The sequence below is a fragment of the Crocodylus siamensis genome, chromosome 3 (assembly GCF_052110815.1).
Source record: "Crocodylus siamensis isolate JL-2025a chromosome 3, ASM5211081v1, whole genome shotgun sequence".
NCBI lineage: Eukaryota > Metazoa > Chordata > Crocodylia > Crocodylidae > Crocodylus > Crocodylus siamensis.
Genome location: NC_143397.1, coordinates 87859394 through 87878643, shown reverse-complemented (window position 1 = coordinate 87878643; position 19250 = coordinate 87859394). Strand labels below are relative to the sequence as shown.

General features: G+C 40.2%; 1 protein-coding gene across 19 annotated transcripts in view; it reads left to right on the top strand.

Moving 5' to 3' along the window:
• BNC2 (basonuclin zinc finger protein 2) overlaps positions 1-19250 on the top strand; it is a 471942-nt gene that overhangs the window by 237642 nt on the left and 215050 nt on the right. Inside the window, exon 1 of one of the 19 annotated variants that reach the window (XM_090038753.1) lies at positions 15246-15305. The exons of the other annotated variants lie outside the window; for them this stretch is intronic. Within the exon in view, the coding sequence (XP_089894879.1) occupies positions 15261-15305 (45 nt within the window). The 5' untranslated portion in view covers positions 15246-15260. Of the gene's footprint in view, positions 1-15245; positions 15306-19250 lie in introns of those variants that run through there. 19 annotated transcript variants of the gene reach the window in all.

Genomic DNA, 19250 nt, shown 5'->3' with positions numbered 1-19250 from the left:
CCATGGGGGAGGGCAGCAAGGTGGGAGCCTGAGCCTACCCCTGCCCTGCCCACAGTTCTGGGGGGCACAGGTTCTCCCTGCCCCCCCCCCTTGGAATAGGTACAGCAATAGGGAGCTGGCCTCTCCCTGTCCCCAGATGAGCCACCTGTGGCCCTGTCCCACTCCCTGCCAGGGCCCTGCAGGTGCACATTGCAGCCCTGGACCCCAGGCTCCATGTACCGTCCAGCTGGGCAGCAGTCCCAGCCCTGCCCTGCTCAACACTCTCCCTATGGGGGCCTCAATCCCCTACCCCATTTGCCTGCAGGAGCTGCTCTCCAGGTTGCCTGGTGGCCATGCGCATGTTCTTGCACATGGCACTCCCTGCTTGACCGCCCGCCTCTACCTCCCCCCAGCCCCTTGCAGGCTACATCTCTGCCAGGCAGTAGAGAGCTGTTTGCAAAACAGCAAAATCTGGGAGTTTCTCCCATAAAGTGAGAAATCCATGTTTGCCAATGCAAATCGGAGTAAAATCTGTGATTTTTCTCCATTTTTCTGTGGGAAACAGAAAATCCAGATCCTTGTTTATTACAAGTATTTCCCATAATGAGTACAAATGATTTATTTGAAGATGGGAGGCATTTTCCATTGCCTTGCCAAAGGGCATGGCTGGAAATTACCAAGTATCTTCTATGCTTTGTTCTGATTTTTTGCTTCCAAGGCAAACATCTTGTAGGGCTGTCTCTCCACAAATTGTTGTGAGAAATCAAATCTGGGTAAGAAAACTGTCACTTTGTCATTGCAGGTATGTATAGAAGTGCTCCATGCATGTTTTACAGTGCTGTAATTTTGAATATTTTTATAGCAGTATAAAGTTACAGCACTCTTAAACATGAGAGAAATTTGTTTGGTGTTGGGGGGGAGTGCCTCTGAGCCTCCCTGCACTTTCCAGGTTAGGGAACAGGGGGTGCTGCTCTGCAGGCTCCTCAGGCTGTACAGAAGACCAGTGGAGAAGGTAGATCTGTGATGAGTCTGTCTCTCCATCTCTCATCCTATACCCACTCCCCAACCCACCAGCTAGGCAGCACCTCTCACCCAGGCTGAGAGCCCAGCTCCAGGTGCCTGGTCCCAAGCCATGCAGAGTCTTAGGATGTGTGGGTATGTGTGCCCACAGCATGTCCAAGCATCTGGTCCCCGCCCCCCCCCACCAGTCATGCAAGGTCTCAGGGCCAGGGGTGGGGAGGTGGTCTTTTTGCCCAAAGCGTGTCCCTTTCACCCCCACCCCCTGCACCCTTTTTCACTAGGAATGGGCACTGCATCTGCCACAGGGCTGAGCAGTAGCTCACAAAGCCCATGGGATACTGGTGGAATCGTCCGAAATTTGGCCAGCATACAGAAGTTATTTAAAGCACTGTAAGTTGCTAAAGTGCTGTAAAATACAGAGTACAAATCTAGTGCCTCATTTAACAAGGGTTAATTTAAAGTGCTGTACCCCTTTTTAAAGTGCTGTAAGGCCATGCACTTCTGTTGGACATGGCAATAAAACACTTTAAATGGGAGCAAAGCAATTTTTCTACAATGCTTGTGATATTTGCATGACCCTGTCTGAAGGCAAAAGCTACTGAGACTATAACAGAAATAATTTGATAGATGTCTTTCATGAGCAGCGGAGATACAGTTTTAACTTACTGGAAGAAAAATCTAGGTACCCAGGTATCAAATGCCTAATGCAGGATGTGTGTGTAATGGCTAGCATCTCTTGGTAATTTCTAGTCTTTATTTATCTTTAAGGGCTGGTCTACTTTATTGCATAGAATAATTTAAAGAAGTGTGAATTTTAAAAATAACACATGTCTGCAAGTGATTTACTTGTTGGTGTTACACATAGTGTCTCAGATTACTAGGTCTGAAAGACTGGGTTGAAAAAGTATGTTATTTTTTTTATTTTCCTCCAGATTGTTCACTTGTGCATTTGACACCACTTTGGCCATGGGCAGGCATTCATTTCTAGTGGAAAGAACTTCTGTGAAATTCCTACCATTAGAAAAATAGCCAGGGAGTTGGAGCATACATGCTTTCCAGGCCCCTGGCTGAAGAGCTACACAAGTGAGCTGTTCAGCCATCGGGCACTAGAAGGTTGTTCCTTGGGGCACCTCTGAGCTCATTGATTCCCTGCATGGGAAGGGGTCAGGCTTTCAATAGCCATTTTTATAGCTGGAGGTGCAGAGAAGCGGGGCTGGGGAGAGCCTTCTCAACCCAATACCTGGCCTGCAAGCTTCCAAATCACTACATATACAGTGCAGCTGGATGTTGAAAAGCTGGAGATGCAAAAAACCCAAACAAAAAACCCATCCAGGGAGAGTCTTCCCAACACCAAGTTTCTAGTCCATTGGCTTTTAAATTATCCCAGTTCATGCAGTGATTAAAAAACTGATGGTCTGGGTATCGGGCTCAGGGAGGTTCTGCTTCCTCTGCAGTTCTGGCTTATCAACACCTGCGTGCAGCCCAGCTCCTGGAGTCCGAACTCTGACCGTCTTGCCACTGCAGCGCTGCCCCTGCCCTCCTCTGGATTGAACTGGAGTAGTGAGGGAGGCAAGGGGAACCATTCTTCCTGGCAGCCACCCCTCTGGGGCTCTGGAAGCGTTTTTTTTCCACAGGAGAGTGCTCCCCAACAATCAGCTGATTGGTTGGGGATAGGGGACAGGATTTTCCAAGGCCCCCAGGACTCCCTGACAGCTTGCCTCTGGGTGAGCTGTCAGGAAATTGGTGTTCTCCCTCCCTCCTCCTTTGGAGGGTAGAGAACTGTGGGTGTGCTCTGTCCTGAGAGAAGTATACAGCTGTTTCAAGAAGATCTTCCTAGTAAATATCTGATCTTTCTTGTGGAAGAACCAGTTGTCTTCTACAAGAAACCTTTGAATAACTAGTCTTTTTTTCATGCTGGAAGAAAGGCTCTTCTCTTGGCACAATTATCATGCCTGTCTATAGCCCTAGGTTTCCTTTGATATTTGTGTAGGTCTTTAATGCAGCAGTATGGAATGAGGAAAAAAACACAGTTTTAAAAACCACAAGTGTAAGTTCACAAAGTTGTGGATAGATGAGTGGAGGTAATTGGAAATTGACTAGATTTTCACAACGATCTTGTTGATTAAGATTCTTCTGAGAGATCAGAGGTTGTCTATGATTCTTCATTTTTATGATTTGAGTGAGTAGATGGATTTTTATTAGGACTGCCTTAAATGTGAGGTATTAGTTTGCCTAAGCAGTTTTATTTGAAGTGTCATAAAATAATAGTAATAGTAGATCTAACCTATCTGGCCAGCTGTTGACCAAATTTGTGGAAAGGAGGAATTATTTTTTTTTTTTTTCTTATTTGAGAGAATTAGTCTAGCCCAGTGGGCCAGATGAGGTGCAAGGTCCATCTACTGGCTGAATAGGGCTCTGGGGCCCAGCACCATCTGCTTCCTTCCCTTGTGGACTGGGATTGAGTCCTAGGGCCCCAGCAGCCATATAATATGATGCTGCAGACTAACATTTAGCCAGTGGACTGAAGGTTGAGCATCCTTTCCTAGCCTCTTGTATTTTTCTGTATTAATGGGCTGACATCAAGTGTCTTTAATTTTTTTTAAAAATACAGTATTCTGATATCAGAATGTCATGTTAAATATAGGTGGAGATCACCAGAATTTCAAAAGGCAATATATAAGCACTTTAATAGCTGTTTATGCCCATTTTATGTTTTATCCTGCTTTGTAGAAATGGCATCTTTTTTTTTGGTGTGTTCTTTACAGACAGCTGGATAGCTCTCTGTTGTTGTGGTGCTGGGTTTTTTTCTCAATAAGAAAATACATTTTTAAATAAAGCGGACAGAAGAGAGGTCTGCATCCTGCATCTCTGAGGACCGTGGACTGGCTTGCTAATTTTTAAGTACCTCTACCTAATATGTACGCTAATCTTGTACATTTAGTGGTAGCCTGATGCAAAACAGTTGGGCAAAACTGGCTTATGTTTGCTCTGATTTGGAGCTCAGTAAATTAGAAAAAAAGAAGAGAGAGCCCAGACAGTTATAAGATGTTAATATACACTATGTGAAATTTTTTTAAATAATGAAATGTATATGGCAAATTAAACAATTGGATTCAGCAGTTCTATTTTAGAATTCCAGATAAAGATGTTAAATTGAACTGAAGCAATAATATCTAATACAGTTTTAGAAATCACTGTAATTTCTGGCACCTTAACATAATTAATGCTGTCTGTATATTTACATGTGTGCAGAAGTCAAAAAACCAAACCAGTGAGCTTTTGTTCTATTTTTTGACATCTGTAATTAGTACCAGAATGCTGAAATCTGAAGTAAGAAAAACATGAACATAATCAAATCTTGTTTTAGTAGTGGGAGACACTGACAATAACACTGTTGTTGTTATAGGTCAGTCAGTATTTCCATCATAGGTCTATCTGAGCAAAAATGTCCACAATTATTCTCTGAACATGTCCACATTCGGAAAAAAATTCAGAAAAAAATGGACTCCCTGACCATAAGAAGACACAAGGTGTCTTATGTCTTTATATCCCAGGTAAATGAAACCTGAAAGATGCTCTGGGAATTTAGATTGGTATCTGCAAAATGAGATGGTATTAGCCTCATTAGCCTTGAATGTGCCTTCAGCAGCTTTTTCTTATAATTGGTAGGTCCACCTGAAATGAATTGGGAACCAAACTTAATTTTCCCCTAGAACTCCAAAGTTTTGGAAGAGAGCTTGATTAGGTGTGTGTGGGTGAATCTATAGCATCTCAATTATTTCTCAGTTAAAAGAGAAGCATCAGAAGGTTGACACCAGAGCATTCATGATGCTTTCAACCCTGTCTGAGTCCAGAAATTATTGGAAACATCATGATTCTGTGCCCACAGGCTATTTAGCTTCATTTCTCAACCATAGAATTCCAGGGAAGTTTAGCTTTGGAATCCATATTGCTACTTCTTCACATTTTATCCAAATCTGAGGTTCACCCGATGCTTGTTATAGTTCTAAATTAAAACCTTAGTACTTCCCATGCCACACAGGTTTTCTTAGGTGGCACAAGCTTTGTATGAACGGAAGCTTCTCAAGTGAAGAGAGTCTACAGGAGTAATGATTTCTGGGTTTTATTCCTTTCTGCTCTTTGCTATTATATTTTCCCTTTTCAACGCTGTGCAACTTAAACTTACCAAGTGAAATATTTTCCCCATAAAAACCCCTGTTGTTGCAAAATTAGCCATTTGGGCTCAAGGCTTGTCTGAGGTGTTGTAACCCAGTTCTCTCTCCCCTGCTTACATTGCAGTTTAAAATTTGTAGTATTGGTAGCAACTGTCTTTGTCGGTCAGCTATTACTGAGATAGGCAATCTAGTAACATGAGACAGGACTTAGACTCTTGTAGATGCTGTGGCTGCAAAGTTGAGGGACTGTCAGATTCTTCTGCTCCTGAAAAACCTTTGCTGTTGATTTGGTGATACAAAGGAGAAGAAAGGAAATATGTTGTTGGCTGGGCAAAACTTGTCTGAGTTTGAGGTTCCCAGGCTGCTTTTGGAAAATTCAACATAATTCCATACTTTGTTAAAAGGCTGCAAATGAGAGAAAAGGAGAGTGCACACACAATTTTAGGTTGTATTCAAACTACTCTATATTCATTACCAGGTAACTAAGTGGGAAAGGGGGCAGGCAGGGGGAACCCCAGCCTTAGGTAACATCCCAGCTGCCAGTTGTGATATCTTTGGAGAGCATACCATGGGATCCAGTACGCCTTAACAGTTCACTTTTTAATGCTGTAATTACCTTTCTGATTAATTTAATGAGAAAAGGGCATAATAGTCATCTAAAATTTCACTCTCTTGACAAATGAAACTATTTTCACAAATAGTGTCTTTTTGGAACCTACTTCTTGTTTGTCCAAATATAAATATTGCACCTCTTCCTCCCCAGCTTAAATATCTCTACTCTTACAATTCTGTTTAGATAGTATCGGGTGGGTCTTAACATTCAAACTGTTTTTTATATAACCACGTGATGACAGTTGCTCACATTATATTCTGCAGTTAATAGGTGTCTTTCTACATGCTCCTGAGAGGGAGGAAAAGTGGCATTTTAATTAAAGCGGTTCTCAGGAGCCACTCTAATTAAAGCACCTTCACTGTTTCTTGTATTCAGCATCTCACACTTCAAAATGGTGGCTTATTTGACGAGTTTAGTTAAAGTGCCCTCGCTGCCATTTTGAAGTGTGGGTATGCTGAGTACACATGATGCTGAGGCTGCTGGAGTGTGCTAATGAGCATGCTCCGGCAGATTCAATTAATTTAATTTGCACGTGTCAGAGTGGGCTTTGGGCACGTGTATAGGTGCCCTATGAGACTAGAGCAATTAATCCTCAAAATTCCATTGAGCAGTTAATACTCTGATTTTTAGAGAATGCGAAACTCAGACAGAAAACATACTTGATTTGCTGGAAGCTTTAGAGAGTCCACAAAGTTGGAACAAGACCACAGGAGTTCCTGCTTCCTCATCCTGTTTTCAGACCTCTAGATCACACCTGACTAGGGAATAGATGAAAGTCAGTATGGGGAGTGTCTTACAGTTGAGTTCTGAGAAGCTGTGAAGTTTACCAGGTATTTGGAAATTTCCTTTAGCTGTGGGGAATAAAATCCTTTTTATAAGCTATTTTGAACCATACTATAAATTCTGTGTTGGGATAATTATTTACTCCATTAAGATTGCCTTAACTACTTAGCACAGTTGCCTTTTTCTATTAAGTTTTTTTCAGATTTTTCCATAAGGCTGGTCTTCTCATCTGGACATTTTGCTTAGGCCTGCCTAATGATAGCACTTGTCATGTCTTAGCTGCTGGTAGTAAGTACAATCCTTTTTGTGTCTGGTATAGTTTTCAAGCTTCATCCTTGTTTGTCTCTTAAAACTTTCAATAAATAAGCACAGGAGTAGGGAAATCTCAACAACCTTGTTGTAGTTGTTTCTTTATGGAGCAAAGAAATAATCTGTTTAGAAGCAGATTTTTGTTCTGAAAGTGTATTAAATAAACAATATGTTGAAGATGCAGTCAATAGCAAAAGTTCCATCAACTTCAGAGGGACCAGGTTTTAAACCTGAACTTTTATGGTCCTTTTAACTGAATTATCATCTTTGGCTTAAACTACTGAGGCACTGAATTATGTATGTATGTATTGAATTTGCAAGTGTAAAATCTAAAGGAAGGCCATATAGCACTCTGGTATGTAATCCTCCTCAGTTTTTCCTTAACAAACCCCTTACATTGGTTCTTGTAAAATGTGAACGTAAAGACACTGAAATTATTAAAACAAAAATACCCAAATGTTGCTTAAAGGTTGTATAAAATATTAGACTATGTAGAGAGTTGTATCTCTTTGTGGCACGTTGGTTAATTAATTTTACGTGACAGAGACCAAAGAAAAGAGATTTAACAATTAGAAAGCAAACAAACAAAAGACTTTAATAACTTACAAAAATAATGATATTCATACAGTGGATTATTGTTATCAACCTATGTTCAGAATAACTTATAAATGAGAGTAATTTATTGTACTACATTTCAAAGAGGCCAATTATCTTGTTACCAGTACAACATGGGATAAAATTAATCCTTTTTTTTTTTTTAGCTACATTGAGACTATTCAAATTACTTGAGTTTTATGAACTAAATATCTTAGCAGACAAATAACAGGAATAGTGCACCTAGAGAGAGTGCCTGCCCCTGAGAGCCAGTCAGAGCGTTCATTATTAAACATTGGTTGTTACTAAAGTATGGTTTCCATATGGAATGTGCTACATGTAATTGATGTAAACCACATTGGTAATAGTTTTTATCAAGTGGTACTAAACACAAGCTAAATCCAACATAACTGTTTGTGTAGACTGTATGTGAGTGAGTATTACTGGGACTAGTCCGATTTTTCAGGAAAATATTTCCATTACTGACCGACCCTACGTAACACAGCTGATGTCTGTACTAGACTTCTGCAAGGCTTTTGTCAAAGTCCTTCCCTGAGGCTGTTAGAAGAGCTTGATAACCATGAAATGAGAGAGGAACTCTCGTCATAGTTTAAAACGTGGATGAGATATAAGTGTGAAATAGAAATACAGACAGTTCTCAGGTGATCCTGGTATCTGGTCATCTAGAATTTGTGGTGAGATCTAGCTAGTTCTCAGGTGATCTAGGATTTGCGTTGGTCAATATATTCATGAATGAATGCATAGAGGAAATGAATCTCAGTGTGACAAAATTTGCCAAATGCAAAGATTATTTTAAAGGTTAGCTCTTTAAAATGCATGGATTGGAAATCCTGGTAGTTTGGGCAGCAAGGCTTAGTGAAATTAGCCGAAGTTCCAGATCTTTCATCCTGTCTGTGCAATTGCTTTCTGGGTACATCATTTAATTTCTGTATCTGTTTTCATCTGAAATTTAGGAATAAGGATGCTCAGTAGTGCTGGTTTCTATGTTAAAATGCAGCCTTGGTCATACTCTTAGAAGCTGAGCAGGACTGAGCCTAGGACTGAGCTGTGCTGGGATGTGTCCTGGTACGCTTGATTCATTTCATTGGGTGAAACGCACATCACCCAGTGTCCCATAGTGGGATAACACACAATGTGTTCTCTTGGGGGTTGAGGGGCCTGGTCCTGTGCAGCCAGGAAATTCCCACGCAGGATCAGATCCCTCAAGCGCTGAGAGTACCTGCTCAGAATTTCAATCTTAGAGATGCACCCTGAGGAATCTAGGGGCATGTCACAAAATAATGCCCATTAAAAAAGCAGGAAAAGCTGGGGTCCATGCTTACACAGATGAACCCCAGGTTCTTGCTTGAAGAGTCTTGCCCCAGGATTCCCTGGTGTGAGTATCTGCACGCAAGAAACCCTGGCTTTCCTGCTTGCAAAGATGTGTCTTCTGGGCTTTGGCTTTCCCACTAACAGGTGCACCATGAGTTTTCTTGGGGTGTGTCTATTAAGGGAAATGTGAACAGGCACTCGCATGGTTTGAGGAACCTGTTTGGAAATTCCTGTGGTGTGCAGGGTTGGGCACCTCAAGTCCCTGGGGCAGATGATGAGTGCAGGCAGTTCTCAGGTCTCCTGCCAGAAAGCAAATAGATGCCCATTGTTAAATAGCAGCACAAATTAATACCACCTTGGTCACAGCCATGCATTTTGGGCATTTGTGGCATGACAAAGGGCATGGACATCTGTTTGCTTTAAGTAGTGTTCATGGCAGTCTTGCAGCATTGTAAAAATGGTGTTTAAGGATTGGCAATCTGATCTCTGGCTTGGTTCTTACTAAAGGGCGTTTTGCTGTTATATTTTGGTTAAAATGCAGTGCAGCTGTCCTGACCGTGTGTGTGTGTGTGTGTGTGTGTGTGTGTGTGTGTGTGTGTGTGTGAGTGTGAGTGTGAGAGAGAGAGAGAGAGTGAGAGAGATAAAGAGAGAGAGACCTTTTCTTTTTAATGGGCATTATTTTGTAATTGTGAAGATATTGGCTCATCCGAGACTTATTTTTATTTTGGTAATTACACTTTCTGTAGTTTCTCTGCCTTTTCAATTAGACATGCTGTTCTTTTTCACTTTCTATAAAATGTTATGAAGTGGGATTTTTTTTATTGTTTAAACATAATAATTTTCCCCTAAAAGTGGATGTGATTTCAGTGTCTTATATGGGAAGGAATGGTCAGGGGTCAATGAATCTAATCTGCCATTAATGAGGTCATAATTGTGTAGTTTGGAATACAGTAGGATGCTACCATTGCTTTATGGGGTCTGGTGGTTGTAATGCAACTCATGATCACGGGAAGATTTCTGATGTGAACTGTAAGCAGCAGAGGAAGGAAGGCACAGAGCAGGGAATACTAACTCTGGCAAAGTTAGCTGCATTGGACTTTTTGTACATGCTCCCTCATACTTCCAGCTCTGGAATCCTGGTTGTACTACTGAGAAGAAGAGAACAGTGTCTTTTGCTGAACTATTCCAGCTTACATGCTTCTTTCTGCCTCTGCATCTGCTTTTTCAAAGCCCATTAAAGCTAGGAAGAAATCTGAGCTCAGTGTGGCATAATAGGCAGGGAAAAAGTGGTGGGACTCTGTCAGGGATGTGTTCTGAGCATATGTCACCTTGAAAATATTGTCCCCTTCAGTTTCACCTTGTATTCTGGGGCTTAGCTGCCACCAGTGGTGAGTGCAATGATTTAACAGAAGGGCATCCAAGCTAATACCATGCCAAGAGCTCGTGTGCCACAGCCAAAAGGACCATGCTACTGCAGCCCTTCTGGATCTGCTTCTGGTTATGTGGGAAGAGAAACTGGATGGTGGCTTCACCTACATAATGATCCTGAGGGCTGCATTTTACATCAGTCCATGACAGAATGATCAACTCCAAGCGATTTAAATGATTCCATGATAAAATCTAAGAGAGGGTGCTGTTTTGCTTAAAGCTGCCTCTGTTTCTGTGGTATGCCTTTATACTACCCTATGCTTCCTATGGGAAACAGGATTTTCTGATTGCAAATATTTTCTTAATTACCAAAAACAACTAGCATATTTTTGTGGCTACAACTGAAAATAGTAATTTAGGTTCAATGAACCGTACCTTACAAACTATTTATTCAATTAATTTAGTCCTTTTGGGGGTCACAAAACATACACAAACAAGTTGCAAATTAAAAAAATAAATGTTGTGGTTTGACTGATAGTTTTTCCATTCAGTCAGCACCTCCATCTTTGGAATTCAGTGATTGCTTAAGTCATGTGACATCATTTCTGATTCATGATCAGATGGCCTGACTCCAAATGAAGTCCTTTGCCAAAAAAGAGAAACAAATTCCATTTTTCTTTAAATTAATCTCAGCAACTCATCACTATATTGATTTCTAGAAATATGTGAATGAAAAAATCTCCAGTGATCATAAACAACGAACATTAATGGGATATGAAAGAAGCCAAATTGAAATCCTCTTTCTAATTTAGTAAAATACTTATGAACAGATTTTGCTGGCTCTGTTCAACTACCTCTAGTGACAAGTGTCAATATTTAGATACAGAAACAGTGCTCTGGTACTCTGTGTTGATGCCTATTAAATGTTGCCCATTTAAAAGACAAAATGCAAATAGCAGGATGAACTAATAAAGAAAGTGCATTATTTATATTATTATCCAGTTACTGCTGAATACATCAGCCTGAGAACAGGAATTTTTAATCCTGTGCATATTTTATAATCATGAGATAAAGGACTCTGAGTAAAACTTTTGTTTTTCATGTTCCTCGATAGGTATATTTGATGTTGACCTCCTCCCAACTCTTTCTCATGGCAGTTGAGTGACTGGGGATTTTTTTCCTTAGTTGTAACTTTGGCAAGCTAGGAATGGGTCATGTCACTTAGCCCTTATTACAACGAAAAATAATACTGTGTGTGTAATTTGAGGAATCCCCCTCCCCCCGCCATTCCAGGTTTCCCCATTGCCCTTGGGGGCTCCCCTGGTTCTTGCCAACCCATGGGGATCCCCCCTGCTATTTGTGGTTGTCTTTGCTGTCTGTCCCAGGGAAGCAGGCAGGGAGGGTTAACCTAGCTGCGGCTGCCACTGCTAGGCAGCTGCTCTTCTCTGGGCTGACCCTGGCTCAGAAAGCAGAAGCAACAATGATGGTAGTGGGGCAGGCAGGTTATCCCTTCCCTTTCTGCTCCCCGTGATGGACAGTTTGGGCAGCCACAAGTAAGCAGTGGGGGAGACAGTGAGCTGGCAGGTGGTGTGGGGAGTGCTGGGCCTGATAGGGGCGAGCAGGGGAGGGAGGTGGGTGGAGTGTTTACGCTAAGATGTAGCCTAGATGGGCTACACCTTAGGGAAATTTAAGATGGGTAGCAAGGATCAGAGGTAATCCTACCCTAGAGTGGTGTAACTTTGAGCTGTATAACGAGTGCTTAAAACTAATTTCAGGTGTTAATGTGTGGACAATCCAGGAGTTAAGAGCTGCCCAAAATTACTGTGCAACAAGGGCCCATCTGAAAGAGGAAAAGGATTAAGATTCGCTCTGCCCAAACTGCCAAGCCTGGAGAGAACTGCTTTGTGGTTCAACCTCCTATATAACTTAAAGCACCCTCTGGACTACACTATAGGACAGACAGTATTTAGATTTTTTGGATTGATATCTCATGAGCTCTTTACACATTGTGGAACTAAATTAGTCCAAAACTTTCTCTTGGATGCATTGCAGCACATCCAGGTCAGAAAAGTAGATTGCTAGTAGTTCTTAAAACAAAGATGTTGTTTTGTATGGCAAAATTTTTGGTCTATTTCTACTTGTTTCTAAGTGTTAGAATTTTTGTCTCTGTTAGAGGTCTGTATAACTGCACTCGTGGTGCTAATACAGTGGTGGAAGAACATTAATAGCAATATTTTTTAAAAGCCTCTGATAACCATTCCTAAAATAGTTTTCCTACAGAATATTTTTTGCATGCAAAATACACAGCTGTGTGGTGCCACATTTGAAGTTTTGTTGACACCTGTTTGTGATGCTCTGAATAGGTCACTCATAGCTTTACTATCTAGAGGCAACATGACATCCCAATAAAGGCCTCCCACCCTGTACTGGCATTTTCCTAAAATATGTACCTGTTTGAGACCCAAGACAAGGATATTTAAGTTATGGGCCAGTAGGTTATTTTCTGTATATAAATATTTCATAGCTTATAGCTTACATTTTTGCACAGTTAGAAACAGGAGCTTTATTCTGTTGGAGACAGGAACTTCTGAATGGGACATATAGCAGTTCCTTCTAGTCCTGGAACAGCTTGAAATATCAGACTGTCAATATCATGGCATTTTTACATGTAGAAAAGCTTTAGGTCACTTCTGGAAGGTTTTACATGTATTAGCTTACTTTTTCACTCCCTCAGAACTCCGCACAATTAAGTTTATGGTAACAGTAACACCTGGCTTTGCAGGCTGAAGGGTATGAGAAATTGTCCCAATACAGACTTTTTCAAACTGTCAGACATTCCTGAAATAGTTTTTTCTGTAATGCATGTGGCATATACAGAACATACAGTGAAGTGGAATGGTATACATTTTTACTAGCAGTCATCAACTCACACATGACTAAGTAGCTTCTGGGTATTGTGGCCCCCTCGAATTCAGGCTGGTAAAAACTTTATATCTCAGCCGAAGAATCTCTCTACTCCTAAACATTATATACATGTATGTACCCACATATGTGTAGTTTTTAATTCCGATGCATACCTGTGTGTCTGTCTGTTACATTCCTGTGTATATATGTATATCTTTTGGTATACTTTTACATATTGTTGCAGAGCCTAATACACACAGAAAAAGATGTAGATGTCTCTTTAAATTGCCTGATGTGGACTCTCTTGACAAAGACCTCCTTATCATTTTCTTCAAATCCAGTTTCCTGAATCAGCGGATTTTTTTTTCCCCCTTTGAAACTTCTGAAACTCTGAGCCCTGTCAAAACAAGATGGCTGGCAAGTTCTAGGGACAGAGCAGAGACACAGACAGAGACAAAGAAGCCCCTGAGAAGGCAGACAGACTTGTATTGCTTGTGGTTTTTCAGTACAGCTGGTTTCAGATGTGTCGGCCTTGTTCTGCACTGGTTCCACTGCCAAAGCAAGACTGTCACAGCTGGTAGTACTTACTGCACTTGCGGGAAAGTATGTGATTCATTAGTTGGAACCAAATGTTTTTCACCAGTTCTGGTCATGTTTTTGTTAGGATGTGGTAAAAGCATAAGCAGGGGGTGAAGGGACAATGGAAATATGTGACTTGTTAAAGATTGGCCCCAACCAGTTATTAGCGAAATTGTGCACCATAAAAAAGTATACCATATCTCATAACACAAATGACTTAATTCTTTATTCTTCAGTTAAGGTCATTTAGTCATAAGTAATAAAAATTATCAATATCAAGTCTTTTTTTCTCTCCCTCTTTCTTTTGTAAGTATTATGACCCTTTTAACCAAAAATTGTAATACAGGGAGAAGTCATGCAAGGAAAAGACATTCATTTGGTGAAAAATGGTCAAGACAAGCTAAGAATTTTGAAAGGAGTTGGCTGCTGTTACTTATAAAATATGAGTGTGGTGTAATATCTAATAGAACAATGTTATAACATTAGGTGTGAAAAGGACAATAAATGGGAGTTCTTTTGCCTGCAGATAAGGCAGACTAAAATTGTGCAGAGAGAGAATGATCTCTTGGCCAAAAAATATAGTATTAATATAATATTATTGTCTTATCTGTGGGGCATCATTATATATTCCTTAGCAGGAAGTTTGCCTTGCCTTGGGTAGGTATCAGCAGTCGGTATTAATTCACATATGCATTTTACAGCAGTTTGGGTCTACGCACATGCATTTAAAAAATTAAGCCTCGTATACCATTTATTTTAAACTAAAAGTAACTGCTATTTTCTTCAGTTGCGAAAACAGCTCCCTGGACTCACAGCCACTACTACTGATATTAAATGAAATCATGTGAAGATTTCAAAGCCATATATGCTTGAGATAATTCTTTCAAAAGAAATCCTTCCACCCCCACACTTATACCCACGTACATAGCCAGTGGACTTTTATAGAGCTACAGCCAGGTCTATCTCTGATAATTAGCTCAGCCGGCTGCAGCATAAATAAAGGAATGCACTTAGGGGCTGTAGTCTGTGACATGGCTTAACAGAGCATAAAAAGGTGCATCTGTTACATGCCTGAATGCAGTCACCTCACTGTCACCCATGAACTGATATCCGTTCTGAAACATGCCAATGACATTTTGCAAAAAAAGAGGCAAATATTGTATTAAATTAACCAGGCTATGAATGTGCAAAGTGCTGCTGCTTGAAAAGCTTACTATCTTGGCTTTTCTGTGGTGTTGCAATGAGTCCCTCCAGTATCTATTAGGATGACCTGTGGCACTGAATACTTCAACACTCTTCTGGCTAGTACTGTTGACCTTTGTCAGCTTGATAAAAAAGCAGAACCTAGAAATGTGCTTGTCATTTTTAGTGAACCAAGAGGCTGGGAAGCACAGGGATGCCAACAGCCTGTTTTTGTTTTAAATTAGGATGCCGAGCCCAGTACAGAATTGCAGTCTGCTTCCCTTCCCCTCCCACCAGCCCCATGTCTCTCACCCCCTTCTTCCCCTGACTGTTGGTACTTGATTTGAGGTCTGAAATAATGAGGAATGTCTGCGTGATCAAAGTTACTCCCTGCCTCCTGGCCTACACAGAAGCTCTGGTGTATGTGTTTGGTAGGCGACAAACAGCTTGTTGTAATGTATTTGAAGGTAATACAATCACACTTATGTTATGTTCTTTGAACATTTATTTGCTTTTTGCATGCAGTAATTCTAATGAAACAAGACACATTAAAGCTGTTTTACTTTCATTTAGCAATGTAACAATTTTTAAAATTCCTTGCAGCACAAAGATTTCTTCATGTCCACATATATATCAATGAACTGAGAAGTTCCTGGCTTTTCCTAGTCCTCTAATTCCTTTGTGCATGTTGCTTAAGGTATGCCGTGGTCTGCATGAAAAATTGGCACGGTAATAAGGTGTCTACCATTCTGAGAGTACACCATTACTTTCACAGCATTATTGTTATTTATATACAGGGTATATTCTTTTGTGGGGCCATCTTAGTTCTTTATCCATTAGATGGTGATGTAATACCTGAGGGAGCTAGCCCCACACAGCTTGAACCAAAAATGATTCCAGTTGGTAAGAGAATGTGGATGACCAGAAGGTGTGGTGTGATGCATTCTCCTCTGTATTTTGAAGTAGTTATACTGAAAATATAACAGTATCCTATCACCGGGCCACACCTGCATTCCTAGTGGCCAGACACATCTTTGTTTTTGCCAACTCTCTTTACATAGGAATAACTTGGGGGGAAGGGGGGAAGCAAATGTGCATAAGCATTTACCTTATTGCCTGAAGAGGGGGATGGGAAGGAAAAAAAGTTGCTATCAAGAGAGATGATAGTGCCTCAAATTCCCTTTATCTAAGTGCTGTGAAGTTATAATAAGCCAGCTGTGAAATTAAAAAAAAAAAAAAAGCCACTGAATTCTTTTTAGTTCTCTTGATTTCTTTTTCCAGCTATGAGCCTTTCCTCCTCCCTTTCTGTGTTTTGTTTTTTTCTTCTCTACTTATCTCAAGGGAGTTTCTAAGAAGCAAGACTGAGAAAAGATCTGAGGTTTATGTTAGAAGAAATTAAGGTTAATGATCATTGGCTCATTTTCATATTCCGTGGGTGTGGATGGAGGAGTAATCAGTGCAGGTGGCCTTGCCAGTTGGGAGTTTCTCTTTGTCATCAAGAAAATAAGGAGAGTGCAGGGATTGAATTACCACAGATATTTCTGGGCTAAACATATTTCATTTCCCCAATCGGCTATGGTTTAAGGACAGAAAGCTGACATTAATTTTACCCAAAGAAAAGCATGGACATATATATTTTTATATAATTTAACTGAATGCATAAGGCTCGTTACTTGCAATTCTGTACTTGTTCAAATTCAATTTTGGTGTAATCTTACAAAATAATGCCCTGAAAAGCAAAGGGGGGGGGTGTCTTGATTCACTTTGACAGTTTATGTTTCTGTGCCCAATTACCACTTACTTATTGAATGTTAAAGAGCTGCTTATTAAAAAGTGCACTCTGACTGCACCGATTGGCATCCCAGCTGTATGCTATTACATGTAAGGGTGCTCCATCCTAACTTTTAAAGGATGTACACATTTGAAGCAGTTATGTTTAGCTAGCAAAGGAAGTGGGGGATTTGGATGAGGAAGTGCATGCTGGCCTTGAAAGAATATCTTAAATGCATTCTAATTTCAGGCACATAAAGACTGTTCTTATGAAGAAATACTTGTTTGAAAAAGAATACTGAAATGACAAAATAATTCAGGCAAACAAACCCTGGCTAGGAAACCTGTAACTTCCACTTGGAACTGTTTCTAGCTGCTTCTAAGTTTCCCTAACATTTCTGAACTTAGTCACCATAACTATGAGATTCTAATGTAAAATATGGGCAAGGCAGAAATAAAAAGTCAACCATAGGCTATGAAAGACATTCAGTGAGAGGGTAAATAACAGTTGCAGTGTTTTGAGTGATATGTGCACAGCATTGTGTTTGGACATAGGGAGGGGATTAGTACCTAATTGATATGTTTTGTTTCTAAGCATAGTACAGCAGACAGCATAAGTGAGTATTCTTGTTCTTATTATCTTAGCACTAAATCTGTTTGGCTGTTTTACTGTAGCTTATGTAGCTAAAGCTGAAATAAATACTTAAATGTATATTGTGTATGTTTATTATTTTAAGTAAAGCTAATTCCCCCTCTCCCCTGAACTCTCACACTTACTAGACCACTCTTTAGCTTTTCAGCAGAATAAATGTTAGTGTTCAGAGGTTTGGTTAGCACTATAGAAAATAAATGGTTGTTGCGCTAGAACCTTCAAGTAGTGGAATCAGGGGCCAGATATTGGTTCCTTCAGTCCTCTGAGGTAAGAGTCAACATGCAGTTGCATATTCATGAGAAATTCATTAATATGAATAGTTGGTCTGCTGCTGCACCTTTCCATGGTTTATTAATAACTTATGGACAGACCACTCCCAAACACACAGAGGGCAAGAAGACTTTAATGATTGCAGCATTCCCTCAACAACAACAAAAAAGAGATGGTTTACTTCAGCAGCACTGTTTGCTACACTATAGTTAATGTGTCAGTAGCGCGTTGTAGTTAAGGTTGTATCAGTAACACTTGAACTATAAATCCTATTTTTCAGGGTTATAAATTGTGTGTAAAACTTTGCTCCAGGCTGGAACATGCCGTAAAGAAATATCTGCCTTGAAGCAAATATTTTTTTGGCTTGGTCTCTAAAGAAATTCTTCTCTCCCATGCTCACTTGCTTGCTCTTGCTGTCGCTCTCTCTGTCTCCTGCTCCTCTTTCCCCCTCCTCCCCCCCCCCCCCCCCCCCCCCAAAAAAAATTCAGAGAATAGGAGGAAAATAAAATCAGTGATACGGTTTCAAGGCTCTATTCGTCCTTGCTGATGGAACGCAAAACTGGCTTCAGTTAACAAAAACATTGGCATATTGTCAGTCCAAAGCATACACGCCTCTCATATTTAAAAAAAAAAAAAATTGCTACGCATGCAAAATAATACTTCTGAAAAAGGCAGGTTTTTTTAAAAGATTTTTTACAATTGGTACATGAACTGATTTCACTTGTGTAATCATTTAAAAAAAAAAAAAAAAAAACCACAAACACCAGCAGAGAGAGAGGCAGCACTGACTTAGCAAATGTGCAACAGAGCTGGGAATTTCTGCCTTGTGTTTGACCTCAATCACATCACTTAGCACCCAGTAACGTTTTCTGAGGCACTCCAGAATTAGGTGCTCCAAAACTAGGTGATATTACCTATGGGAAGCATGTCAATAATAATAATAATCTGCCAACAATACCCATTACAAAAATGTAGGGTTCCCTCTTTCAAAGAATTTCAGATTACTATTATTTTCTTAGGAAAATGGGTGTCGCACACTTTTCCCCTATCCTCAGTTGCATAACTTCAAACATTCAGAAAGGCAAAACCTTCACTTTTTCTAAGTGCCATTGTCTTACCTGTTGTAACTCTTCTGCCACTGGGACTGTGTCATGAGGTTTCAAATGAGCTGAGGCACGCCGATGCACGCTCTCATTATGTTTTTAATACACATAATTAAATCCCAAGAATAGTGCTGTGCCTAGTCATGCAGTCATTTTTTTTCCTGAATAAATATCCAGTAAAACTTTAATCCTAAAAGCCTACTAATGAAATAAGAAGCTGATTCATGAGATGGAACTGGAGGGAACTTAAGCCATTCAGAGAGTTATCCAGTAGAAATGGGAAAAAAAACCACATTGATGTCTTTAAATTGTTTTTGAATGGTGGTATGAATTTCTTATTTTTAATTTCTAGCCCTGATGCAGCCTGTATAGAAGCATTACCATATGGAAGCGATTGTTAGTCTTTCATGGGTGTTTTAAATAGTGTGTTTTTTAGAATCCAGCATTTTACTCTCCACTAAAGTATCCTTTTGTACCATACCTTTTTCTGTACCTGTAACTGGATGGCTTAGGGACTTGTTAGTGGGCTATAAAAGCTTTCTGTTTTAGGTCACAAGTTTTCAATTCAATCTAGGCTGGAAGTAGAGCATTGTTAATATCTGACGTCTGTGTGGCAG